Source organism: Oreochromis aureus, linkage group 14 (genome assembly GCF_013358895.1).
Source record: "Oreochromis aureus strain Israel breed Guangdong linkage group 14, ZZ_aureus, whole genome shotgun sequence".
NCBI lineage: Eukaryota > Metazoa > Chordata > Actinopteri > Cichliformes > Cichlidae > Oreochromis > Oreochromis aureus.
In genome coordinates, this window is record NC_052955.1 from 9,751,258 (window position 1) to 9,779,017 (window position 27,760).

The 27,760-nt window shown below is 37.7% G+C and overlaps 1 protein-coding gene across 1 annotated transcript in view; it reads right to left on the reverse strand.

Annotated features, from left to right (window-relative positions):
* Window positions 1-2,557: 2,557 nt before the first annotated feature.
* b3glcta (beta 3-glucosyltransferase a) overlaps window positions 2,558-27,760 on the reverse strand; it is a 71,507-nt gene continuing 46,304 nt past the window's right edge. Inside the window, exons 5-15 of the mRNA XM_031727770.2 lie at window positions 27,270-27,346; window positions 26,507-26,618; window positions 23,798-23,934; window positions 23,592-23,655; window positions 22,560-22,691; window positions 19,876-19,945; window positions 15,251-15,364; window positions 7,021-7,120; window positions 6,474-6,593; window positions 5,463-5,607; window positions 2,558-2,872 (exon numbers count right to left, since the gene is read on the reverse strand). Coding sequence (XP_031583630.2) covers window positions 2,711-2,872; window positions 5,463-5,607; window positions 6,474-6,593; window positions 7,021-7,120; window positions 15,251-15,364; window positions 19,876-19,945; window positions 22,560-22,691; window positions 23,592-23,655; window positions 23,798-23,934; window positions 26,507-26,618; window positions 27,270-27,346 — 1,233 coding nt within the window. The 3' untranslated portion in view covers window positions 2,558-2,710. The remainder of the gene's footprint in view (window positions 2,873-5,462; window positions 5,608-6,473; window positions 6,594-7,020; window positions 7,121-15,250; window positions 15,365-19,875; window positions 19,946-22,559; window positions 22,692-23,591; window positions 23,656-23,797; window positions 23,935-26,506; window positions 26,619-27,269; window positions 27,347-27,760) is intronic.

Sequence of the window (27,760 nt, forward strand, 5' to 3'; positions counted from 1 at the left end):
AACGGCTTAAAAGGGAGATATAAATATAAATAGGTGCAAAAAGAGAGTGTGAAATCAAGGCCATAGTTATAATATATATCACAGATTCCCTCAATATTCAGATGGGCTCGAGATGGTTCTGCTCCTCCTTAAATGTACTGAGAAAAGCAACAGCAAACCGCACATGATCAGAAATAATCATTGCTCGTTGAGCATAATTATAATTATAATAATTGCCATTATCAGCGTTAATACAATACATTGCAGCCCTGTGGGGTGACTGCCTAAATGGTTTTACTGGCTAGCTTTGTGTAAACATAAAATTCAGGAATGTTCCTATCTGCTGTTAATGGGTCACTTACAGTGTAAATGCTATGATTTTATAATAACAAAATTTCTTTTTCCAAGAAATGTATCTAATGTATGGTAATGTTAAACATACTTTTTGTTATTCTTTGCAAAATTTTCACTAAAATCTCAACCACCAGGGGGCAGTCTTTTCCTAGTTGGTGTGTTGTAGTGTTTTTCAGATATGTGCTGCTGTTTAACCTTTACATATTTTTAGATACTCCCATTTTCTCAACAGGCTTTTCCATTTTCAGACTGTGGCTGAAAAAATAATGTGTTCTTAACAGCTTGCATGCTTAAAATGAGTTTATGCTGATTCATCACGCCATCTTGTGATGGAAAGAGATATTACATCAAAGTACAGCTTAGCCCTCGTTCAACTTGAGCTGGTACAGCCCCAAAACAATACATACATGTTTTAAATATAAAGTTATGGCAGTATTTTTTTTAAACATTTTTTCAATAGTTTAAATAATTTTGAAAGGTAATTTTTAAACACAGGAATTTACAATATACATCCTTAATTGTGTAAATAAATATTATAATACTACTTTAATGGATTTTAACCAAATGCTTTTGGCAAAATTGAGGCAATGAACCATCACCTGCCTCCAAACATCCAGATATTGATTTGTTTTCCCAGCATTGACTCCATGGCCATCTTTCTACAATGTTTCTAGTTTTAAAGCTGATGTTTCAAGCAAGGTTTTGACTCAACTCTGTAGACTGTACAACTGTTACCTCTGAGGATCCTAAATCATGTCGGTTTTTCCAGTAAAAACTGGAATTTTTCTTCAGGGGAGGTTACAGTTTAGAATTACCCAAGGTGTTTTGGTTAAATTTCTTTTAAAAGGGTTTGAGTTTGTAACCTTAGTAGTATCCTGTAAAATCATTGATGCAAGCCTAACATGGCATTGGAGAATGTCATCCATCTATTTCAATGTTCTAGACAAGCCAAAAAAGCAAAATTCACCACCTGACAAAGTTGAACCTGGCCAGAATATTGCTGCTGACATACTATTCTGAATTACACAGAGGATTTCCCTCTGAGCACAGCACCATTTCACCATCACTCATCACTCCATGTGTGGGTGAGTCCCACTAGGAATTTAATTTGTTTCCTGCAAATAGGTTACAATTCATAGGTGTGTTAGAGGATGTCTGCTTGAGTTATTACACTGTTTCAAATGCCTGAAGCCATTAGACTTTTCATGAACTTGCACCAGCCTGCTGTGCTATTAGGACGGTGTAAATTTAGCACCTTAGTGCAGAAAAGATCTGTAAAGAGAGGAACATCTTCTGTTTTACAGTGTGCATTTGAGAGATGGTAATGAGTTTTCCTTTATTAACATTTCAAATTTTCATTAGCCGAGCGTAATAAATATCGAGCCTTTCATAACCCACCGGTTTTCTAAAGCTTTTTTGGCCGTTACTAGTCACTCCGAGTGTTTTGAGAATGAAATATTACAGCTAATTTTTCAAGATGGCAAACAGCCAGTACAGGAAAAGTTTAATTTTTCAACTGCATGCTCAAGGTCTTTCAAAGACCTTTATTAATGGTCAGCAAATTACTTAGTCCACTAATTAATTAGGAGATAGAGAAAAAATGAAAATGAATTGGTTTTGATGTTGTTAAATAATACATTTATTCTTCATACCTTCTTCATGTTAGTATGCCCATGAAATTTTGTGCCTGTGTCTCTATGAGGAAGGAGAACACCTTGAGAAATAGATGATTATGAAAAAAAACCCCAATGTAAATAGACGAGTTTAAAAATGTTTATCTGTCTGTGCTCAGTAGGACTCTTTAAAAAGTAAACGTTTTAAGGGCACAAATTTCCACAATGCTTTTGAGAGAATTCACGCTGCTTTGTAGCTGCACAGAAGAGACTGCTCATATTGTAGTTTTGCCATCTTAGTCATAGCATTAATTAACCTTTAACAACCTCATCATTTATACATTGCCCAGTTAGACTAAATCCTGCAATAGGTCCCAAATGAAAGCGAAAAGCAAAACATTTTGAAATATTAATACCTTTATGACAAAATAGAGCACATCGTACAGCATTAGTGATCATTTTAAAAGACACCATTTCTCAGAAGAAACGATATGCTCCTCTATAAGGTATTAGATTATGATATAAATATACACATATTCCCAAATTTGACAGGAACCATAACATGCAACTCAGCCATGAAAACACTCAAATATTAAATCACGGACACATGCTCGCATGGCCCTTCTTTATAACAGCTCAACATCAACATTACAAAAAAAAACCATTTACATCTGTGAACTGATAATATTCCCATCACTCAACACACTCACACTGTATATACATATAAAAGTATTAATACAGGCTAGTTTGTGTGCTTAAATTCATTATAGTTCTGTTTTTGCACTTTTCAGTTCATCTTGACTTGCTGTGAAGTCATCCTTAAGCCATTTGTTGAAGACAGCAATGGGGTCAATGTTCCAGTGTTTATGAAAAGAGATGGGCACCTGGTGAGCGAGGAAGTCTCTGGCATAGTCCTCTGGGCGTGCCTGAAAGGTAAGATTAAGCACGGTAATTTATATTTGGAAGCTGTCTCAGGAGACGTTTTGCAAGCTGAGAGTAGGAGAAAAGGTATGAAAGCACGAGTTTATGTTCAGATGCCTCCTGAAAATAGAGAAAGTAACACTTATGATGTCTAATTATAGGTCACGCATGCTTGTGGTGTAGGGAATCATTTGACATTTCACTTTTTTACGATTGTGAGAAATGACACAAAGCCATTTTGGAATATCAGAGCAGCAAATGCACAGGTTTAAATGCACTTTTGGATGTGAAACAATCACCTCCCACCTGGAATCAGCAGGCATATTGTTTTATGTCAAACTGCACAGCCTTTTGTCCCCTTCTCCCATGTACTAGGGCAATGCATGCGGTTTTGACTGGCTCTAGTAACACTGGAATCTCACAAGAAGTGTGTGACCTACAAAGAGATGTGCTTATCTATGAATGCATGATATGCCACTCCATAGACATACTTTTTGCCCCTTTTATTTTTTTACAGTCTGTGGTGCTCTGTGGGCACCCTACCTGCACCCAACACCCTACTTCAGCTCTCACATAAAAAACATCAGGCTATCAGTTGCATGAGCAATACTATATGTTGGGGTAATCAGTGAAGCAGTGCAGTAATAAAACCAAACCTGGACAATAAGAGGATGTGTTGGAAATCACCAATGTGTATTTTACACTCATTTTGCTAAAGCAAGAGTCAAGTTTCAAGGTTCAATATTCAAGACTCTCTAGTGTCAATATTTAAGTAAAACAAAATTATGGCTATACTCCCTCACATGGTGAATAAAAATAAATGACAGACATAAGACTGGCCATAAGAAAACTGCACATAAAGATGAAACATGAGTTATTTACAGACCATGTTTACATGGCTGTAAACATGTGGAATTAAAAAGGACTTCATATGAGTTATTTACAGATTATGAAATGTACATGACGAGATTTCATAAACATATGTATATACTCCTGGGGAACTGAGGAGAAGAATACTTCACATCGGGTCTATACATAAGCTTTTGGCAGATTATATAAATATTATCTATCAATGTATATGTACATGATGTACATATTGAACTGAAGGAGCAGTAGGAAATAAAGTGGTCTAAAAACCGATTTAACCCAGTCACATAATCACACATGGTGTTAGCAACATTTTAGAGTTTCTTTTTCTCAACCTTAGCTATGTTTGGATAACATCAGGCAAACTCTCATGGAAATGAGATGATATGAAAATGAGTTTTCAAAGATGAACGATTTTGCTTTCTTCCTTTTTTTGACTGTTTGACCTAAACACGCGCATCTGTAATGATGCCCGACCACAGGAGCACCAGTGCAATTGTACTCTGCCTTGTTTCTGAAGCTGTCACTAAAACATAACAGGAAGAAGCAAGTAAAGGGAAAAAAAGCTCCTGTTATTTTTTTGGAAAAAGGCTATCTAGCTGTTTTGGAGACTGCTATAAGTCTTCCAATTTTTTTCTGTCTTGCCACTTTCAGCGAAGCATTGCTGGATAAAAAAGATCAATATCCTGTGAAGTGTAAATATATTTTTATCACTGAGAAGGGTGGACATGCCCTAGAAGTCCCACAGGACTGCTTCTACCCACAGTAAGTCCTATTCACATGTTAAGCGCTCTGCTTGTCGCCCGTAGCTTTGTAGCTCACTACTGGTTGCTGGTGGACATTCCAGTCTTGTATATTTGACATGCCGTGACTTATCAGTCAGCAGTATCCTCAACCTCAGCTATTCTCTTCCTGTGTTTATGCCCCCATGCTGTCACCCAACCTGTCTTCCTAGCACCCCCTTCATTCAGGCCGTATTGATGAGCATTTACCCTTTTGGATTTGAGCACTCTGCTATTGTTTTTGACACTTTTTTTTTTTAGGAACAAATGTGCTTTTCCTACCTACAACTCAAAATGTTGGCAATAAAATGACCTTTTTCACAGAGTATGTGTAGAAACTCTGTGTAGAAAAGTTTCTTCTATACACAGTCCACACTGCATCTCTACATGGGATTAACATTTATATTAGTGATGCTGTAATTGCCAGTTTCTGATTTGTAAGTACAGCCCACATCAACACCCCCATAATTACAACTAGGAATTTTCTAAGAGCTCAGCTTACCTAAATGAACCAGGGGAAAAGGATAGTAAATATGAGGTTCAGACTGCATCACACTTTCAGAAGTACAAACTCTAATGTGGATGGTTTCACCGTTCACTAGCTTGAAATTACAGAACCTGTGATAGAAAATTACTTTAGCATATGCAGTGCCTAATCAACCAGAAAAACTAAAAAAATCCTGCGTAGGTGTGCAGGGCTTTTGAAAATCAGATATCAGCCAGTTCTCAGTCTGCCTGCAGATGATGAGGCTGAAACACCTAAAAAGAAATGTGGTTTCCTTTGCACGGTCTGTTCCTTAAAAGTCATCACATATCTCACTGTAAAATCTCCTTTATCGTAATACCTGAAGAGATTTTTCATTAAAGAAAAAAAAGATTATTGACATAAAAAAATCCTTATCATTCTTCACACAAAAAGAATGTATTGTGAGAGTGTGATTACAACCTGGTGGAAGAGAGGACTGTGTGTGACGGGAAGTCCGAGAGCATTGAGGCACATGCCCAGCACCATGTCATCTGGCGCATCATTGCTGTAGCACTTGCAGCCACTCTTAAGAAGTCGCACCACAGCTTTCCTGCTGAACACCATACTGCAGCAACATACAAAAAGGCATGTAAAAGAGACACACAACACACTTATCTGAAGTGTAAATGATCAATTTAGAAGGAATTTTTTTTGCCAGGAAATTATATATGCATGCCTTTCCGCTATCACTTTAAGGTCCATTATGCGTATTTCATTCAATTGAGGGGGAGGGCAATAGAATAGAGTAAAATTATGAGCTGAGAGCGAGATGGGTTTTTTCATATAAATTGGCTCTGCGTAACAATGATGCGACAATTCAATGAAAAGAGAAACAATTACAGATGACAAAATGAATATTAAGCTGACAGAAAAATCGCTCATTGCCACTCAGAATGGGTCTTTTTTTTAAGATATTATTCTTCAGAAAACTGGCAGCTGTAGTGTTGTGAAGTGTCACAGCAACTGAAGTGTCCCTAAATGGAGTTTCTCACACAGCTCACTCACAGCTCAAGAGGTATCTAAGCACAGATTTTGCCAAATAGGTGAGATTTGTGCTGTCGAAATAAAAGTGAACTACCACTTTTGCTTTTTGCCCACTTTACGAGCTTACAGCTGATGTAAGCAAAATGGCACTAAAATCAGATTTTTAATTAAATTCTGGGTGTTTTTCTTTCACCTGCTTCAACAACTGATGGCCATTTGTGATTCAGTGGGGTTTTATTTCATATTTTTATTGAGTTCTTTTACTGCAATGCAGTCTCCAAACTCATTTCCCTTAGGGGAGCGCCACACTTTTAAACTAAATTGAAAGGGTTTATCTGTAAATTACAGATTACGTTTTTTTTATTACACACTTTATAGTTCCTCTGCTGCCCCTGAATCTTCTATCATCATCATTCCCAGAGCATTTGAGCAGTGAAACTAACTCACCCACCACCTCCTGTTATGTAACTGTAGCCACCTTGGCTCAAGCCATAGCCGTATCGCTCCCCCAGACTCACTGGTTCAGAGGAGTCATAACAGCTCAGCAAGACTTGCAGTCTGGGGATGCTGGAGAAAGCACAGATCAAACTAATCACACACTCATCATCATCATCATCATCATACGCACATTCTGGTGCCTACACACCTAAGAAACTATTCATCTAGAGGGAGAATTAACTGCGCTCCCTCGGGCTATTTTAAACACCCAGAGGCTTCCAAATGAAGAGGCAACCTGACAGAAAGTGAAGCCAGCTGGACATGAAGTTATATGCTGAGCTTTTTAGATGTTTGATAGGATGGTAATATCTCTGGAACTCATTTTCACAAAGTGACTTCATTCCAAGTGTCTCCCTCTTTCAACCTTTTCACAGCTAAGACAGAATCTGGTAGAAATTTTATGAATAAATGTCAGTAAAACAGTCAGATGAATGAAATTGCCAAGCTTAGGCCACAAAACCCCAAACAAACACATTTCCAAGTGACAAGAACATACCTGATAAGTGTGTCATCATCCACAATGAGGAGCCATTTGGTGTCCGGCACAGCGCTGCTTAGAAATCTTTGAAGGATTGCAAATGTTTTTCCACAGTGGCCTGCAAATACAGACATGCTATCAACAGAATGGCCAGTATGACTTAATCACATATTGACCATCTGGTTTACAAAGATAAATGACCCTGTTAGGAAGAAAATCACAGTTGGTATAAGCAGTTATTTATATGCACAGATGCCTTCATGCACACAAACGCAGGCACAAGGCAGTAGCAACAAAAATTATAGTCATTTATTATTTGGACTGGATTTGAAAGGAAGGAAGCAAACCAATAGTCACAGTTGTTAACTACAGAAAGAGCAATGTTTAACTTAGGAAAGCATACGAGACTTGATTTTCAAGCTACGTTTAGATAACAAGTAACTAATTAGAGTTTTATTCTCTCAATAGGAGCCTTTTCAGGAGGTAATAAAAATAAGCACGACCATAGTCCTCAAAATTTAAATTTGGGCTCTGCTTTTTATTTGTAGCTTTTGCTTGTAGTTCTGCATTAACTTGACAGCGGTGTGGACTGTTTGAGCAAACAAAGAGCAGCTCTGCATTCTGCTCAAAGACACCTCAAAAGTATGCTTGCCTTTACACATGCATGTCAGCAACTGCACAGGTCAAACAGGTGATCGCACATGTAAAGATCTGTTAAAAAAATGATTCACCTCTTCAAGATTTGGATTGCACAGCAAGGAATAAAATACTCTCTGGGCTTTTCAGTGCAAAGATATGTCCTACAAAGCTTTGTAAGCAAAGAAAAAAAGAAAGAAAGCCCTTGTCTACATTCTGACATCTCAAAGAAAAAATAAGGTATGTTTGGAATGATGAGCCCGGAAGATCAAACTTTTACTCTGGCAAGTTTGACATGACGGCCAGATGGAACAAAATTTTCTGCCAACTCCTGAAAACAAAAACAGTGATGTGGAAGTAAACAACAAATACAAAGAAACCAAAGAAATATGCCCATCAGAATCCAAATATGTGCACCATCAGGGCTGAGAGCTGAGACATGGAAATCTCTGGTGGCAAGCATCACAAAGAATACTGAGGCCTTACTGTTTTATTTATAAGGCACCCAAGGTGTTTTTGCTGGTATCTGAATATAGAATAAGGAGGGACACCTTGAACTGCTGACAGGAATAAAATCCAAAAACACGCTGATCTCTGGTAATCTTATATCTAGTCGGCGGAGTTTAGGGAAGATCAGGGTCGTGGATAGATAGTAGTTTTCTTCTTCATGTTTAATGCAGTCTTTAGAAGAAAAGAGCAAACAACCACAGCTACATTCATATGAACATAATACTACAGAAAGTTTTGCTTTGGCCGAGCTTTGACATTTTTTTTTTTTACCCAAGTATTTGTTCATACTCGGCCGTGAATCATACTCGTACTTGCTTGATAAAGTTCCTATGCCACTTTTCCATTTCAAGGTCTTGCATCATTCTCTGCCTCACTTGCTCAGACTATATAAATTTTTAACCTTAGCCTGTTGAGTGTATTTTTCCATTTTCAAAATAAATGTATACTGTAAAGATGTGGGTTTTCACCAGACTTAATATTTCTTTGTGGTTTCAGACAGATGCATGATGAGCTAGACAGTTCTGAGTTGGGTGAATACTTGTTTTTCAGGACAATGCGAATGAATTTATTTTATGTCAGATCTGTTTTTACATTGGACTCTTGACAATAATTTTGTCTGCCAGTCTGTGCCTCTTTACTTGATAAATGTGACGGCTTATACTGCATTTCATTTTCTTTGTGCACATGTAAATGCACGATATGGTTTTAAGATTTGCTCCGAGGGCACAGGCAACAATGTTAGTGATGAACACAGACTCTTGACATATCGATGCCTGACGATGATGAACTTCAAGGATGCTCTCAGCAATCATTAGCATAAAGTTTGAGGCCTTGGGGAAGAAGCAGAAAGAAATGAGCAAAAGAAATGGAAATTAATTTTTTATGTACCGATCATCTCCTCCTTTCCTTGAGACAGATATATTCCTTTTATGTCTCATTTCACTGCATTCTTATCTTATTAACGTAATGGCCACTGTCCTCATGTTGATAAGTGCCCGACACTGTTGCATATTTCTAAATATAGATACTGTAAATCAGTGAGGGTTTTTTCTGTTGTCGTGGTTTGTGGCTGGGGCAATCTCATTTAAAGTCTTTTACTAGATCTTTTACATCACACTCAAATCACTGCAGAAATCCAATCTACCGTACATCCTCCAGGATGTAAATCTTATTATTAGTTCTGTTTGACTGACATTATGCACTGACAGTAGCTTAAGTATCTGGCTGTTTACCAGAATCAGTGAAGATGCCCCTGCCTTGATGATGGACCGTGGACTGCTGCCATCACTAGATTGTTGCCTCCCAAAAGCAAACTGGCATGCAGCAGAAGGGAAGGAGGCACTTTCTTTTAGATTACCTGGGAGAAAGACTTGGCCAACACTGCCCTTTTGCTGAACAAGGTGTAAAACTCAGGGGGCAAATCATACCAACTCTTAGTACTCTTTTAGGTAATAAAGGTAATGTGTTGACTTATGCAAAAGAATAAACTCAATGAGAATCCTGACAGCTTCAAATTGAGTTTTTTGTCAGAACACAACCAGCTGCAGGCTTGTCTGGTTGGCTGTCTGCAGACTGTGAATGGTGTCTTGCCCTTACCCCATGTTCTATTGTCTAGAGAGAAACAATCATGAAATATCAGTTCTGTTTTGGGCAATAATTAAACAACTGTTCTTTAACCTAAATGATCTACATCTTTAGGTAAGATCAGATCCACTAGACTAAGGAACACTTCCACACTCTGCAATTAATTATCCATTTTTATTTATTCTTGCTTGCCCACTAAAACTAAGACAAACTGTAGATTTAGACCACCATTTACATATTTGATTGGAAGCAGATGATGTAAATCTGTTAAAGCAGCCTTAAAATTTAATGACAACTTCTCATTACCTTTTTTAGGCTAGTGTAGATGACGTCTATGTGTATACTACAGTAGGCAGCACCTTAGTTTTTACCCCTCAACTGTAAACGGCTGATTTTGTATTTTATATCTTGATAACGTGATAATGAGGTGATGGAGGACTTCTAAATTCATCCAACAGAAGCAGCTACTAAAAATCTTGGATGGGTTTTAATCTCAGTGGCCTTGATCAGAGGTCAGCTCGAGGTCAGAGGTCAGCTTTACTGAAAAACACCTAGTATTTGTTCACATGTATACCATAAATACATCTATTAGGAGGGCTGTTGGGTAGCACTGGCCAATATTTTTTAACACTATCAACAGTGTATTTAGCCATGTTTATATTTTAGATTTTATATAGTGATCATGTTCCCTTGGTCTGAATGAATTCAGACGTTGTTCTGACTGGAAACCCAAAAAAACATTTCAGTAAACACAACATCAGTAATACATGATATGCTATGGTGTCTATGGTAAGAAACCTCCTCATTGTGGATAGTGACAAGCAACAAAAGAACAAGTAAACAAAAAAGTCAGTTTCCAGATTTAAATCACATCTCCATCAATGAATTCAACATGACTGAGTATTGTATGAGCATTTTTACACTTTCAATTACCCCTAAGCAGTCACTCCCCATATACATCAGGTAGTGGCATGCTTAACGATTTCTCTTGGATTTTACTGTTTCTAAATCGATGTGGTTTTACTGTTTCAAGGGAACTGAAAGAGGATTACTTTCACTATAACGTGGCCCTACTCCAAACAGCTGCGCATTAGCAATGCATAATAAGTTGCTGAGTGCACTGAGGGGGCCCAGGGGACTCCACTGTCACCTTGTTTTACTCTTCACACATACGACCTCCAACAGTACACCAGTTATGTCACCTTAAGAACTTGTGCATTTAAGACTTCACTACTATGAGATGTATACTTCTGCTCTTTCCCCATCCACATAAGTAAATTTAACAAGATGCAGGTTTGTTTAGGTAAGAATTACATATTCTTCTTGCGGAGTTATTTTAAACCCCAATGCAAGTCACAGAACCAACAGAGGCGTCAGCATGATAGAAATCCAGAAATCCTTTAATCTGATTTGCATATACCATTTTTTTTTTTTCTGTTGAAGTTTGATTTTAAAAAATCAAAATTATTTCAGTCTGAAGTCTGACAGCATCGACAGTGCAGAGGAACTATTTGTTTAGTGTTTGAAAAGCAAAGGCTCTCGTATTGGATTTGTTTAAGAGCAAGAAGTGCGTGAGACCTGCCACTATCTACAACGAGGAGGTGGAGATGAGGCGGCTCTCAAGTAGGGGGGTTGCATATCAACACCAAACTGCACTGATAAGACAGTAACTTTGCTAGAGAAGGTTGGCTTTTGTTCTTTGGAAGGCTCAGATCTGCATCATACTAGTACAAATTTACTAGCAAGTAGCCAGTGGCAGTTTACATCCATACACTGAGAGGTTGCAAAAGACATCCTTGTTAAAAGTACTAACCTGCCTGGAGATAGTAACTGAAAGGAGGCACGGGTCTACAACAGATCTCTCTGAACAACAAGTTTTACCTACAGTGGAGTTAAACTGGCAACAGCCAATGCAGCATCTTATTAAAGTGCAGAACGCGGAGTCTTTGGTGTCACTGTGTGCCGATGGCTATGAGGCTGTAGAATAATTTTTTGCCCAAATGGACTCTGCCTGAAGCAATCAGAAAGGCACCAAAGCAGAGAGTTTGTACCGTTCTTGTAAACTACCCTGGATTGCTTGGTGCATTCTTCAGGTCTATGTACTGTATGTTTGTGCACGTTTCCCATTACCATACCCAGTGTGATGCATTCCATAATTCTCTAACATTACTATGATTACATTACATCTGGAAAGGTTCTTGTTCCATCATTGCACCGTAGATGCAATGATGAATTAAATACAAATAAGTAAATTTTGTGCATATCTCTAAAAGTTACAAATAATAGATAAATCCTTGATATAAAAATGAAGGACCATAAATAAATTAGCTGAGATATCTTATTTTGCAAAAAAACAAAAACAAAACAGACCTTATTGCTCACACAGAAATGAAGGAAGCTTAAGGATGAAGGTAGATGCAAAGAGTATCGGACTAAGCCATATTGAAAATAATTATTACATCAATGCACACTACATTGTATTTCATTTATTTATTGTTCTTGGTAGAACAACAATAAATATATCCATCCCTCCATGTGTAGACCAGCTCTGCATCATTTAACTCAACAACATCCTCCAGTTTCTCCCTTAGGATAAGCTTGAGGATGTTGTTGGATTAAAGACCCTCCTGGGGGATTGCAAGGCTTTCAGTCCACCTGAGGATGTATTTTTCTAGCAGAGAAACCAGGTCTGCCCCAGAGTCTCCTCCCAGTCAATCAAGTCTGGTGCACCTCCTGCGGGAGCCTCCTTTGAGCTTTGTTAAAAGTGTAGACAGTTGTTGGTAACAACTGAACACCTGCTGAACTGTTTTCTCCTGGTTTACACCTTTTTTTTTTTTCTGTACTCTTGGTAATACTCTTCCAAACTTCACATAAAGTACCTGCTTGTTTGTACACATGTGACATGTTACAATGTTACACACTCAAATAAATCTTGTTTAGCGTTTTAAATGAGGTTGGTTAAATTAAGTTAAATTAAGAAATTACTTTTAAACCCTGTCTGATGTAAGCATTTTGGCTTACTCACAGCAAGTTAAGTGACAAAATAGATCAACATCTTTCAGGCACCACTTCTAATGCTTTCAAATTAACATGAGAAATCAGTGCTTACATTTAATTTGGGGCCCAGAAGGGAAAACACACATTAATATTAGCTTGTATAAGAAACAAAGAAGATGAATCAGCTTTGGATGACCTGTTGACCAACCTGTTTCTGTAGCTGCACTCACTACTGACATCAGAATCTATGCTACTCTATCCTATCCAAGCTCTAAATGGAGATCTAATTGAAACACGTAAACGGGCATTTGAAACAGCCGATGTTTCTCAGAAATGAAAAATTATGCTCAAAAACTGTATTCTTTTCATTTGTATGACACTTATCAAAACTGGTGTTACAAAGTGCTTCCCAGAAACACAGAATAAACAAACAAACTAGATAAAAACAATTTACATATCAGTTGAAATAGGCCACACTCGAGTGTAACATCAAAATAAGAATGAGAATGAGGTGGTTCCATTGTAAAGAATAAATTACAATTAACATACATAACCTAAAGGTTAAAAGAACAAGATGGAAGTAGGATATATAATCTATGTTAAAATGTATATAAAAAGCCTAATGATACAAATGAGACTAGCAGCGGTTTAACAGAAGACACAGACAAGGCCAGCTAGAGATCTTCAGGTAGATCATTTTACAACTGAGGAGCCCTAGCAGCAAATGCTCAATCACCTTTTGCCTTGAAGCAGTTGGTGGGAACAGTTAATCGTGCCCGAGGATCTGCACCTGAACTGGTTAAGATGGGAACATCACTTTGAGTATATATTCTGGGGCCAGGTGGTGAAGGACTTTAAAAGTAATAAGTAAAATCTTAAAATCAGTTGTAAAAGTAATGGCAGAAAGCTGCTGCAATCTGAAGTCTATTTCGTACTTTCTGATTGATCCCTGTTTAAAGACCACCATAGCAATCTAACCAAGAGGAAATAAAGGCATGGATAGCAATCAATGAGTTTCACTAAAATGCAGAAGTGATCATATTCCTTAGCAGTACTGGATGACCTTGCTTATATGTTTCTTGAGGGTGTGACTAGAATTAAAAAGCACAACCAGGTTTTTGACAGCTGATTTCACATAAACTCATAAATGAAAAGGGAAGAATCATACTTGGATGAAGCTTGTGCGACACAACAATAAGAATGTGTTTAATTTTAGAAAATTTGGAAAATATTTCTTAATATCAGTTAATTTGTAAGACTGGACAGGTTTTTGGTTTTATTGGAGTGATAGAACAATGTGTCACTATAGCATGTGTGTAGGGTCTCTAGTACAGACCCCTGAGGGTCTCCACAGTACAGAGTAAGCAGCAATTTGGTCACCGTAGAAAAATTCTGTCTGGTCATCGAAATGTTTACTGTGTCAAATATTGCAGTTACATCAAGTAACATCAGAGAAGAACAGTGACTGGTATCAGTAGTTCATCTGTTACCTTGCTAAGCACAAAATCTGTGGTGTCTGACTAAAGCTGACTAAACTAAACCTGACTAAAAAACTTTTAAAATGTTCTGATGCGATGCTTCTAGAAGCTGTAGACAGACAATTGTCTATACAAGTTTCGTTGTAATACTTTGAAATTGCTCTTTACGTTTTTCAGTCAGAAGGATTGAGGCCAGATTTTTTGATGAGTGGTTGCACACAGGCTGTCTTTAAATACTCTGGAGAGTGGCCAAAGGACAGAGAACTGTTAAATATTTAAAGTGGAGAACTGTTAAGTATTTAAAGGGGCAGTGACATCCAAAACTCCAATTAAGCATGTTTGAAGACAGATAAGTAATTATACAGTACAGCAGGATGGATTTTACATGATGTATACCCATTTTCAAAAAAAAAGAAAAAAAAGAAAAGGAAATGGGTATAGATCTTTTAAACAGCACTTGTTTGTGAATTAAATGCTTGTAAGGAGTGCGACAGCATAACATTGAAACTGCTACATTGGTGAAATGATTAAATAAACCAACTTTAGGAAACCACCAGCTTTAAAACAAATATTTGGAACAAAGACTAGTCATAAAAGGGTTGCTAGTATTTAAGTCCTAGAGTCAGTGGGGGATTATTGGTTAAAGTGGTCAAGAGAAGCTCCTTAAAGCCAATATCAAACAGAAGGCACAAAGCCAGTTTTCTAAAAGAAAAATATAAAAGTCTTACAAAAGAAAAACTGCAGCACACTCCTGCTGCCAACTGAGAAGAGTCTTATTCATGTCACTGTTTTACAGTAAATGGATTTTTATGCTGAAAAGTTGAAATACCCACTAACAAAAGTACTCCAGCTCACTCTGGTTCCAGTTCTCCTGAAATGTTGGATTTGAATCACATCCTCTTCATGTGGTGGTGAAAGGTGTATAACTTTTAAGCCTAATTAGCCAGTTCAGCCTGGACCAATATACTAGGCCAGTAAGTGTATCTGTTGGTACAAGTGATGATTGGTGTGATGACAAGTGAGGCTGTGAAAGGATAACTTACCCCTTTCAGTATTTGGAACACCTAAATTAATGGTTGGTATTGAAGGATCAGCATGATCGCTGTAGTACTCCAAAAATAAGGCGTCCTTTTCCCAAGTCTTTTTTATCACTGGCACTAGAGATAGAAGGAGAAAAATCAATACTGTGTTCAGAGTTTCACAACAAGCAGACCTCATGTTCTGTGCAATGTTTTCTGACCAAATGAAAACATTCTGATATTCTGTATTTTTTAAGTAAATATTTTATTTAGGGAGATGAATCATTAAGGATAGTGAAATGATAAACAATGTTCCCTTTAATCCTTCCACTTTGTTCAGATTAGATTAATTCAGTATGTACCGACACTGTGCTCTTTTGTTACTTGGGGAAAAGCCTCTTTTGATTCTGGCTTGGATGACTGGCATTCAATATTTGATTAGTCATATGATTAGTTACACCAAAGTAAATCACAAAACTTTTCAAAGTAACTTGAAAAATAAAGGGTTTCTTCCCTTTACTTTTACATTTCAGAGCTTTGACTCTGGGGATTTTTGTCAGGCTTCAGAAATAATTTAACTTCATTGTGCTTAATGCCCAGTAGCACTGTGAAACCTGCAGCTTTTGGCAGTGGAAAGGTACTGCAGATAGCAGATTACTGTATCTGTATTTTTCATTCTATTTATATGCTGCGTTTCAACTAGCTATCACAGGTAGGATAAGGCACAGTGAGCACCAAGTTGCTGACCTAATTCTTGATGTCAAAGGTCAGCGTTTTCCTCTACATTTTATTAGGATAGGACTCATAAATTTTTGGATATTTGAAAGTTTCTGGGCTGTTAAAGTCGCAGAGTATTAATGCAGAGAAACACAGGATGCCCTGACATCTACAGCAGCATCAGCAGCTCAAGGCTGTGTTCATCTCTCATAAATCATCAAAAATGAATCAAAGTGGCATGTTTAAGATTAAAAGAATAAAACAAAAAACAAAAAGGTTGTGTTCAGTGCCTGTACAGGTTCTGAACTGATAAGAAACATCAAGTACAATCAAGCTCAAAGTACACATGTATCTTACATTACCACATTAAACAGCTAAAGCAAACAAGTATATTCCAAAGGCATCATTCAGGTCAGATATTGACTGCTTTAGACAATCATTAGGTTAAAAAAGAAAACGTTGAACACAGAGTGAAGCAGCAAACCCAACCTACACATGGATTGCTGTTAAAAGAAGACAACTGTGGCTCTTGAGGATATGAAATGGTATTTTATCAGACAAATACCACTTAAACTGAAGCATACCAGTACATTAAAACACAGTTAAAGCAGAGACTGTGTTACTAGATGGCATGAGATTCTGTAGTTCTTAAGAAGTTGTGTAAATATTTCATTAAAAGCAAATGGAAAGAGAAAGGTGAATAAATTGAGTATCACAGTAAAAATAAAGTATTATTATACTACACTATCTGCATGCCACATTTCAACTTGCTTTTAAGAAGGGTAACATGCTGTTCTTTAATGTTTAATTTCATTCTATATTTTTGTCAACTCATGTTGACTTTTTATGTTTTGGACAGAATGAAAGCTATAGAAAACAACAAAACTGACTTGATGGTTCTGCATTTATTTGTGTTTCAAATCAGTGCAGAACCACAAAAAAGTCCGCTTAAGAATAGAGCTGCATACGGATTTCTTTTTGTGGTAGTACAGGCTACTTCCAGGTGCTACCTTCTTGTTTAGAAATCAATTTTACAATCACAATTTCGTTGAAAGCAACCCACTTCAACAACCTCCAACAAAGCACAGTACTTTGGAAAATATGTAAGAAAACCGTTCCCACTAAAGGTGGAAACAAACTTGTTTCACCACCTGAGGCAAAAACACACCGTTGACTACAGCGGATGATGTGTGACCCAAATGCCTGAACCTAAGATCACTGGAGCATCAGGAGGAGCAAACAGTGAATGGAACTAAACTGGTTAGAAAAAGCTCAACGCAAAATACAACATGCAAGTTGAATGACGCTAGTTATTGTTAAAGTGTTAGGCAGTCAGTTATACTTGTAGTTAATGTTTCTAGGAAGAACACTACCCAGGCTACTTTTGTGCTTACATTTGACTTATGCTGTGTTACTGCTATTGCACTACAAGGTTGCTGCCACTGGCAACAAGTTTCAATAGGTTCACACTTCAAACTAGGCAATGTGTGATAAATGACAGTAGCTCATAATTGAAAATGCCCTTCATTTATTGACACTCATAAATGGTGATTGTTGTTCAGTATTTTTTGTTTCTGCATTGCCAGAAATATTGCAAATTTTCTTGCAATATCATAATATACAGTGGCTTGCAAAAGTATTCGGCCCCCTTGAACTTTCCACATTTTGTCACATTACAGCCACAAACATGAATCAATTTTATTGGAATTCCAGGTGAAAGACCAATACAAAGTGGTGTACACGTGAGAAGTGGAACGAAAATCATACATGATTCCAAACATTTTTTACAAATAAATAACTGAAAAGTGGGGTGTGCGTAATTATTCAGCCCCCTGAGTCAATACTTTGTAGAACCACCTTTTGCTGCAATTACAGCTGCCAGTCTTTTAGGGTATGTCTCTACCAGCTTTGCACATCTAGAGACTGAAATTCTTGCCCATTCTTCTTTGCAAAACAGCTCCAGCTCAGTCAGATTAGATGGACAGCGTTTGTGAACAGCAGTTTTCAGATCTTACCACAGATTCTCGATTGGATTTAGATCTGGACTTTGACTGGGCCATTCTAACACATGGATATGTTTTGTTTTAAACCATTCCATTGTTGCCCTGGCTTTATGTTTAGGGTCGTTGTCCTGCTGGAAGGTGAACCTCTGCCCCAGTCTCAAGTCTTTTGCAGACTCCAAGAGGTTTTCTTCCAAGATTGCCCTGTATTTGGCTCCATCCATCTTCCCATCAACTCTGACCAGCTTCCCTGTCCCTGCTGAAGAGAAGCACCCCAGAGCATGATGCTGCCACCACCATATTTGACAGTGGGGATGGTGTGTTCAGAGTGATGTGCAGTGTTAGTTTTCCGCCACACATAGCGTTTTGCATTTTGGCCAAAAGTTCCATTTTGGTCTCATCTGACCAGAGCACCTTCTTCCACATGTTTGCTGTGTCCCCACATGGCTTGTAGCAAACTGCAAACGGGACTTCTTATGGTTTTCTGTTAACAATGGCTTTCTTCTTGCCACTCTTCCATAAAGGCCAACTTTGTGCAGTGCACGACTAATAGTTGTCCTATGGACAGATTCCCCACCTGAGCTGTAGATCTCTGCAGCTCATCCAGAGTCACCATGGGCCTCTTGGCTGCATTTCTGATCAGCGCTCTCCTTGTTCGGCCTGTGAGTTTAGGTGGACGGCCTTGTCTTGGTAGGTTTACAGTTGTGCCATACTCCTTCCATTTCTGAATGATGGCTTGAACAGTGCTCCGTGGGATGTTCAAGGCTTGGGAAATCTTTTGTAGCCTAAGCCTGCTTTAAATTTCTCAATAACTTTATCCCTGACCTGTCTGGTGTCTAAATCCAATCGAGAATCTGTGGCAAGATCTGAAAACTACTGTTCACAAACGCTGTCCATCTAATCTGACTGAGCTGGAGCTGTTTTGCAAAGAAGAATGGGCAAGGATTTCAGTCTCTAGATGTGCAAAGCTGGTAGAGACATACCCTAAAAGACTGGCAGCTGGAATTGCAGCAAAAGGTGGTTCTACAAAGTATTGACTCAGGGGGCTGAATAATTATGCACACCCCACTTTTCAGTTATTTATTTGTAAAAAATGTTTGGAATCATGTATGATTTTCGTTCCACTTCTCACGTGTGCACCACTTTGTATTGGTCTTTCACGTGGAATTCCAATAAAATTGATTCATGTTTGTGGCTGTAATGTGACAAAATGTGGAAAGTTCAAGGGGGCCGAATACTTTTGCAAGCCACTGTAGTTTTGAGGCTCTGTTCCTCACCCCTAATGAGAGTTCATCCTACAGTATTTCATTGTCTTCGTAATCGCGACAGCTACAGAAGATTAAAAAGCCTTCACACTGATTGACATCTCAAATTAAACGTGATACACTTTCATGTCTCTTGCTTTACATAGCTAAGCTAACCTTTGATGTCTGAATCCAATATTCATTTTCATCTTGTCTGCATTTGAAACTGATAATAGCTGCTTGGCAAAGGAAATGTAATTAAGGTAATTAGTGGAATTACTTTTGAGTGACGCCCTTTACGTATAGTGTTCAATTTGTCTGATCCATCTAAAGTTAATTTGAAATTTGATCTATTGACTTAACCCGCAACAGTTTTATCCGTTTAAAAGTGGAGTACATTTACTATAGATAGCTTAATGTTAGGGAGTGCGTGCCAGTAAGTGGCATTGCTGGATGACTGAGCATTTGGAGCAATAAGGGAGACACAGAAAGAAGTATAGCTAAAGGTATTTTTATCAGTCTAGACATAACAGTGATGGAAAGATTTACAGAAAGAGTTTGCTCATACAATCATATAGGTCAAAGGCAAAGCAAATCAATTATGAGAAAGCAAGAGGACAAAAATATGTGCTGTATAAAGGGAAAATGTTCATCATGTCTGGATTTGGTATGAGAGGGAATGACTCACCTCTTTCACTGTGAAACTTCTTGCATGTTTTCACAGCAACAAATATATCTTCTTTATTTACAGGGTCCCCCTTTGATAAAAATAGGAGACATGAGTCAAAGACAAAAAGCACACATATCACATATAAGTAAACCTGAAGCTCGACATGTATTGCAGCTAAATAGCTGAAACTCAGTTTCCAGGCTATATTAAATGTCCAAGTGATTAGTGGGAGTTCATATCTTCAAAGTGAAATTAGAATTGGATTTTTCCTTTCATATGGTCTAAGGTCATTTGTCCTTCTAGTTGCCTTCGGTTCTCCTTTTGAAACTAAAGACAGACAGTATCTGATAACCGTGCAGCATATTTGAAGGGATGCAGGAATGAATTCAATTTTCATTTGTAGCATCTGTAGTCTCGGAAATGAAAAAAATACCAACAAACAAACAAACAAACAAAAAAAACCACATGATGTGAGAGACAGAAAGCAATGAAAGAAAAACGAACATCTAAATGCGCTTTGGCAATTTCTTTCTCAAAAACAATTCACTAAATCACCTTCAGACAGAGTGCATTAAAAATGTATGCCACATTAAAAACATCATCAGCTGCTGAACAAACTGTTACTTTTTCAACAATATTAATGAAACAAAATGCTACGTAATGTAAAGACCTCTTGTGCCGTGAAGCCTGAGCTACAAATACAAACTAAAAGACACACACGGTACATTTAAATATTATTGGAGAAAAGAGATTCTTTGCTTTTTTACGTAATGCATAAAATGTCAGAAACGAGTGAAAAATGCTCATCACAATCTGAGCAGAGCTAAAAGTGGCCTCTTCAAATGGACTTTGAGCGGTCCAAAACATAACCTATTTTTCACAATAAAAAATACAGACACACATACACAAAAAAGGAAAAAAAACAGACCTCAAGGATACTAAGATTTTGTTTATTCTGGGTCTCACGCCTCCCAATCAGTTTTCTTCTCAGGCTTCGTTGTTATTCATTGGCCTGTCTTACTAATTTTTTTGAAAACGACTGTTGTAGGGTGGGAATTTGAACAATCTTCTGCCCTGAAATGTTTAGCATTTTGATAGAAACCGCTCTACAATAAGTTTAGTTATTGCCTAAAATAAAAACAACAGGCTTTGCTGTCGTTGCCACTTTGGTTGTAATCATTTTGCCCTCTTAAATCTGCCTCTTGAGGCTCCTGATTCTTTTGTCGACGCTGCAGCTGAGTGCTGCTCTTAAGCCACTTGCCAATTTGTCTCACAACTGTTTCGTTCACTGTCCGATTACGATACATCCCCTCCTGTTCTGTCTGAATGGAAACTTCTCCCTGAATACTTATTAAACCTGTGACCTTCATGTTTCTCTGCTGGCTGCTTGGCTTGTTGTCCTGTTTTCTGTTTAAATGAATGTCGTTTTATGAGGATGGCAAGTTCCGTGGAGAGGGAGGTAATAACCACATGAATATAAATCTGACAGTTTGCACTGCAGCAAACATGTACCAGACTCAAGACCACAAATGCACATACACTATGTGATTTGAATAACAAATGAAAAGATCAGATTCAATTTTTGTTTTTTCTGTCAAAACCAGGAGGGAAAATCATGAAAAATTAAAATGGAAAAACTCAGAAATGGGACACTCAGCAGCCAGCTCTGGCATCTCAAATTCAACTCGCCTCACCTTCTCCACAAAACTCGAGTCGCATCCATCCCAAACAATCACTTCTTACTAGTATTACTGATCAATTTATGGTGTGTGTGGAACCAACTGCTGCAGGCTAAAGAATGTCATACCCTTCTAATAAGTTCACAAACCAAACTTCTCTCAGCTTGAGCAAACATCATAAATACACTGGAGATCCTGTGGAGAATTTTGTTTAGAATTCAGCACAGCATAGTCAGTTAGAGCAAATCTAACCAACACAAAAAATCTACCCCAGCAAGTATGATTAAGCTTCAGTAGAAATTCTACAGACCTTACTTACATTCTGACCTAATCAATTTTTTTTTTCCATTAGTTACACCCACTCACTGGCTCCCACTCAGATACAGCGAAAAATAAAAAAATGTCCTAATGGAGGCTTATAAAGAAAACCAAAACTGCTTTCGTGTTTTGCATGTTTCCCCAGTGCACAATTTAGACGGTAGAAATATCTGCTGCAGATTCATGACACAATAAATCTGCATGTTGATTTATGTTTCAATGACAAATACAACAAATATTCAAATATAATGCAAGAGTTCAGGTTAAGACACAGACAGAGCAATGTGTGAGCTTGAAAAAAGGCATTGCATAGTGATGTTTGACATTTGACAGTAAATACATAGAAAAATATTTAGATATAAGAAGAAAAATGCAGAATAAAAAATCTGATTTGACTTTGGCAACAAACTGAAAGGATGTTGCTTCACAATTGGCTGATATCTAAATTAATTTGGCAAAACAAATGAAAGACTTTCATCTTTTCTGGTTGCACAGTATGCGGTATAAAAGCAGCACTTCACCGTGAAATGTCACAGTGGCTTGGATTCAACCTCGGGCATGAGGGCCATCATACATCATTACATGACTGCCAGTATCTCACAGCGAACCATCCTCTGTTTTGTGCTGCCATTTAATTTTGCTCCCTGTCCATTTCCTGGGAATTGAGGACAATCAAACTGATCCAAATACAGAGCAGATACTCACACACAGTGGAGGCTTTTTGCTCACAGTGGTTGCACAGTGGCTGGCCTGGGGAGAGTCCTCTGGCACAGTACACAGCTCAGGAACTGCAGTGAGATGTGGACCCTTCCCATTGTCCCAGATATACAAGGCAACCTGAAAAAATCCAGAGTCATGTGGTCAAGCTTATGAGTTAAGGACAGAATGCAATCCTTAAGACATTAATGACTGATTAAAAACATAAACCTGTGCTACTTTTTGTATTATTATTGTACTATATTGTATTATAATAAAAAGAACAGTTTAGAAAATTACAAGGAGCATATTCACTATTTAAGCCGAATAACAAAAAAGATTAAGAAGAGGAGAGAGTAGAGGAGACTTGAGAGCTGGTGAGTATTACTGCATTTCTTTCTGAAGAAGAAAATCTGGGTTTCAAGTTAAATATTCTGCATGGAGAAGACAGAGATGTTAGAGAGTAAGAATGTGTCATGAGATGCGACAGCTAGTGCTGTCTGGAACTGTCTAAAGTAGCAGAAAAATACAGAAACTGTAAACTTACCAGCAATGAACTACTGCTGTAATTCATGCAACATATTACATGTACAGTAATATTTAAAGCACACATTTCATTAAACAAAAAAAACAACAACTCAGAATTCTATATTTTTTTATATAAGATAGGCAGAAGGTGTAATATTTCTACTCAACTGAAAGAGATCTAGCTGCACCACCTTTTTTCAGACTGAGCCAGATAAGTCTGATGTTGTGTTTACTGAACAAAATCCCTAGACGCCTCTCTGGCTGAATTTCAGTGATAAAAAAAATAAGAGCCTCAATACAGCACCATGACAATTCTCCAAAGTAATGAGATTTCACTTCAAGGTTAGATGAATTTCATGCCTTGCTCTTTTTGCGCAAATAAATTATAATGGGCTGGCATTGACTTGAGAGTGAAAAAAGCTGTTAGAAAATGGTTGCAAACCAGTAGGCTCGTGATCTCGCTCCATACAAAAGAGCCCAGAAGGTAACTGCATGACTTGCATAGTATCTTACCTCATGTTTAAGGTCAATAGTGAAGTCAGATTTAAGTGGCTCCTCTTTCACTTTCTTTGCAAGCCTAAAATAATAAATCAGATTTTGAAATCAAACACACAGCAAATAAATAGTAAATACATAAATGTATGTGTAAATATACGTGATAGTGATGTAACCTTATTTTCTGAAGAATTCAGTTTTACAGATTTATTGCACATACTCACCGAACAACTAGGGGGATGCTTAAGGCCCAAGAGGCAGCAAAGTCTGGATATTTAAAGATGGAGGGGTTCTCTGCAAAGGCATAATGATGGATGATGGTCGATTCCTCATCAAAGAGGGGCTTACCCAGAAACCACTCCTGATAAATAAGTTTAAGAGACACATTTCACTATGTTAAACATAAAAAGTTTTTGTTGTTTTTCCCATTAAAATGCTGTGAAACATCATGAAAAGAAAAATTTGCACTTGTGGCCTAATTTAAATTTTCGCACTGCACTTGTCAGAAAATCTTTGAAATTATTTCGAGTGAATAGGTTTGTTCGGGGAAATAATTAGATTTCTTCACTGAGTAAAGTTCAAAGATGACAGATATTGTAGCTACAAAGGCTCTGATCATGGTTCTTGACATATCTGGTGGAAAAAGAATAATCTGACAGTTTTAGAAAATCCCCCTAGAGCTGAAGTAGATCGAGTTAAAAGGAATTGTCCAACAGTTCAGTAAACATATTCATGCTTCTGATGTAGAATTGTTAGGAAGATCAACACCATCCTCTCATATCTTTACAGTAAAGTTAGCTGCCAGTCAGCTTATCTTAGCACCAGTAGGCCTAAACCCCTGCTGCAAATCCTGCCTTTCATAAAGGTTAAAAAGTTCCTTCGTGAAGTTTCCACTTTATTGTGTTGAGTTTTATGTTCACTGTGAACATGACTTGTGTAAAGGTGTTTCTAATATGTTATTTGAACCATTAATATCAATAAGACAGACCAAACTGGGATGCGTCTAAATCAGAATGTCAATGCTGTAGTAGCTTAACCAACTCATGACCCATCATAAATCACAAGTTACTGTAATGTGTGAGAAATATAAAGAAAGTGACACATTTTGATTGGCTGTTTTGCAAAATATAATGAGAATTAATAATTAAAATTCACTAAGATATCAACGGGGCTCACAAACCCAGGCCACAAAGTAATCTGGTTGATCACCTAATAAAAGGATTCAAGATTCAAGAGTATTTTGACTACATGGTCCGTAGTAACCATGGCCATAAAAAGCATGAAAATATGCATCAGAGTAGCACTGACTATATTTCTTCTATTAGCATAATGGAGATAAGAAGACCCCAACCCAACCACGCCTTTCCAGTGTGGGAGTCAACCATTAGGACTACTCCATGATTATGACCAATAAGACCATGATCATCAGGAATACATGTGGTGGGCAACATGTGTGGCAAAGCAATATTTCAAGGAATAAATATAATTTGGTGTTTCTCTCATTTTGTGCATGAAAAATGTATTTTATGGTAACAAGTTTGCTAAATGGTTAGTTCTGAATTTTATTCAGTACATCAGGAGTGGAAATGTGGTGAAATTTAAATTCTAAGTAGTGTTTGTGAAGGTTGTGCTGTGAAAATGGAAATGTCTCTAAAATGACAAATATGGCATTAACCTTCAGCAGAGTATGTGTGAAAACCCACTAGGTCACTGCATGTAAGCTTCACTAAAATCTGACCATCACTCAACAGTAGCAGGAGTAGCAGTCCTTGGGAATGGTAGATGGATGATAGAGTGGCTACAGTCTGTTTAATTAAACACTTGCTTTTCTTTATTCAAGCCCAGCAACAGGTGGTCACAGGCTAGTGCACTCTTAGTAATGGTCACAGCCCTGGATATTACCCCAGTTGCATCAGGAAGGCCATCCAGTACAAAATCTGTGGCAAATCAACATGCGGATCCAGCCACTGAGACAACCCCTCGGTAAATAGGGGAACAGCCAAAACTACCTTCTTCTCTTCTTTGTTCGATTTAGTTTATCAAACAAATCCACAAATTGCAACTACAGTATATCACAAGTTGCACTGTGTTTAATTACTGTCATGCTCTGGCGCCTAACTGGTTGAAGTTAATTGGAAAGCGGCAACTCATTTCTGTGAGGAGCCTTCGCTGCTTAAAACACTCTGATATGAAATCCAATTTTGTGACTTAACATGAGGCTGACCCCACTAAGCTATAACACCTGAGAGAGAAGATTTTGCCTTTGGGCATGTTGTAATGAATCAAGTCATCAGGACGTCGTATCTGTTGCTGGCTTCGCTTTAGAATGAATTTGCGGAGATGCGTTCAATAATGATCCCTAAGTTGGAACTGAAATCCCACGCAGGGTGGAAATTGCCTTTTATGACAATCCAAGGGCACAGGCAAAGCGAACTCCTTACAAACAGCTTAAATCTCAAAAACAAATGTTAAAAATGTGCCACAAATTTGTGTTATTTAAATAATTCATAAATGAAGAACTGAAGGAGAAAGTTATTTTGCTGAGCTCAACTAAGAGAAATGACAATTCCAATGCATGAATTTCTGGAGTGCTCATTCAATATTTATACTTGGCATACTCCACCAACCCATATAGATGAAAAATAATTTCATGAGTGGGGGGACAGGCCTTAAATTAGGTCTACAGCTGAGACTGGAGTGACATATCTGACAGGTTACGCTGTGAGCTGGTGGTGCTCAGTGCAGCTCGACTGTTGCAAAGAAGCTGCAGCCAACCTGATACTGTATCTCATATAACTGAAGCAATGATCGGCTAAGCTGGAATGAAAACAGGAAGCTTTGGTCTCACTGATGAATTTCTTGAAAAGCAAGAGAGAAAGCGAGTGCGAGAGAGAAAGACAGATGTAGATTAGGAGAAAATATTTTACGCTTACTTTATTTTTGTCAACTTTTGCAAGGACTTTGATGAGGGCAATCAACTTCACGTTTGTTTCTTCCTCAAGAAATACAATCCACGAAGAGTTTTTCCCAAAGGAATGCGATAAGCTGAGGACACACACGCAGGCAGAAATATATAGAGTTAAATAATAAAAACATTTCACTTCAGTCTAGTCTGAGGAGATATCTGAGGCTGAGGCTCCTGACCCAGTCAGATCAAAGCAGTCACAACATTTTCCCCAGAGGACAGAAAGACAAAAAAACAACACAAGCACACTGAGTTCTTTCAGGGAGGAAAGCCTTTCTATATAATGGTCTGGGAATATTCTATGCTACAAGTCTATGCCATGGATGATGAGGACACATTTAGATGCTATTACACACCTCCCCAAAACAACAACAATCATAAGACATATTTTTGATTTTTAAAAAGGCTCAGGCATCCAGACAACTGAAGCTAATGCCTTTATCATGCTGTTCATACCGCTGAATACCTGTTGTCACACCTACATGCACACTAAGAAGGTATTTATCATAAAACGAAGCAATAAATCACCGTTACTGTGTTAGTAATGGCTTCTGCACAAATGTGGCAACAAAATGTCCTCGAAACATCAAAATTAACCTTCAAAATTTCAAATTTACTCAGTGGAAATTGACAGAAGACAGTGTTTCTCATATGCAGTCCTCAGCACAAAGCTGAGTTGTGTTAACTGTTTGTTAATCACACCCAATCATTACCAGTTCAGGGATACTTACTAAGGCAGCAGAGGAAGGATGCTCCAGTCGCCTTCATTTTCTGATAAACCGTGAAGAAGCAAAACCACCGGCTGTTTCTGAAAGAAACACAAACGACAGATAAGAATTTCCATTCCCTCTATTAACAGATTTTTTATATTCTATATAAGTTTCATTCCTATATTAATTTTATTATATTATTCCTATATTTATTTATATTATTTTCAGCTGATTTTCTCCAAATCCTACAGACTGTATTGTGTGAAAGGTCTTGAGATACCCTTCATTTCTTTTTATATCTAATAGTTGGAAAAAATTCAGCAATTTGTACAAATAATCATGGAAATGCAGTATTTAAGGCAAAAACAGAGTTTGCATCATTCTAACGGGCTTGTTTGATTTGAGCACCTTTATTCTTGAACACAGCCTGAACTCTCTTAGACAGGCTTTCTTGAAATTTCTTTAGGTAGTCTTCAGGAACAGTTCTTCAGGCTTTTTGATGGACATTCAAA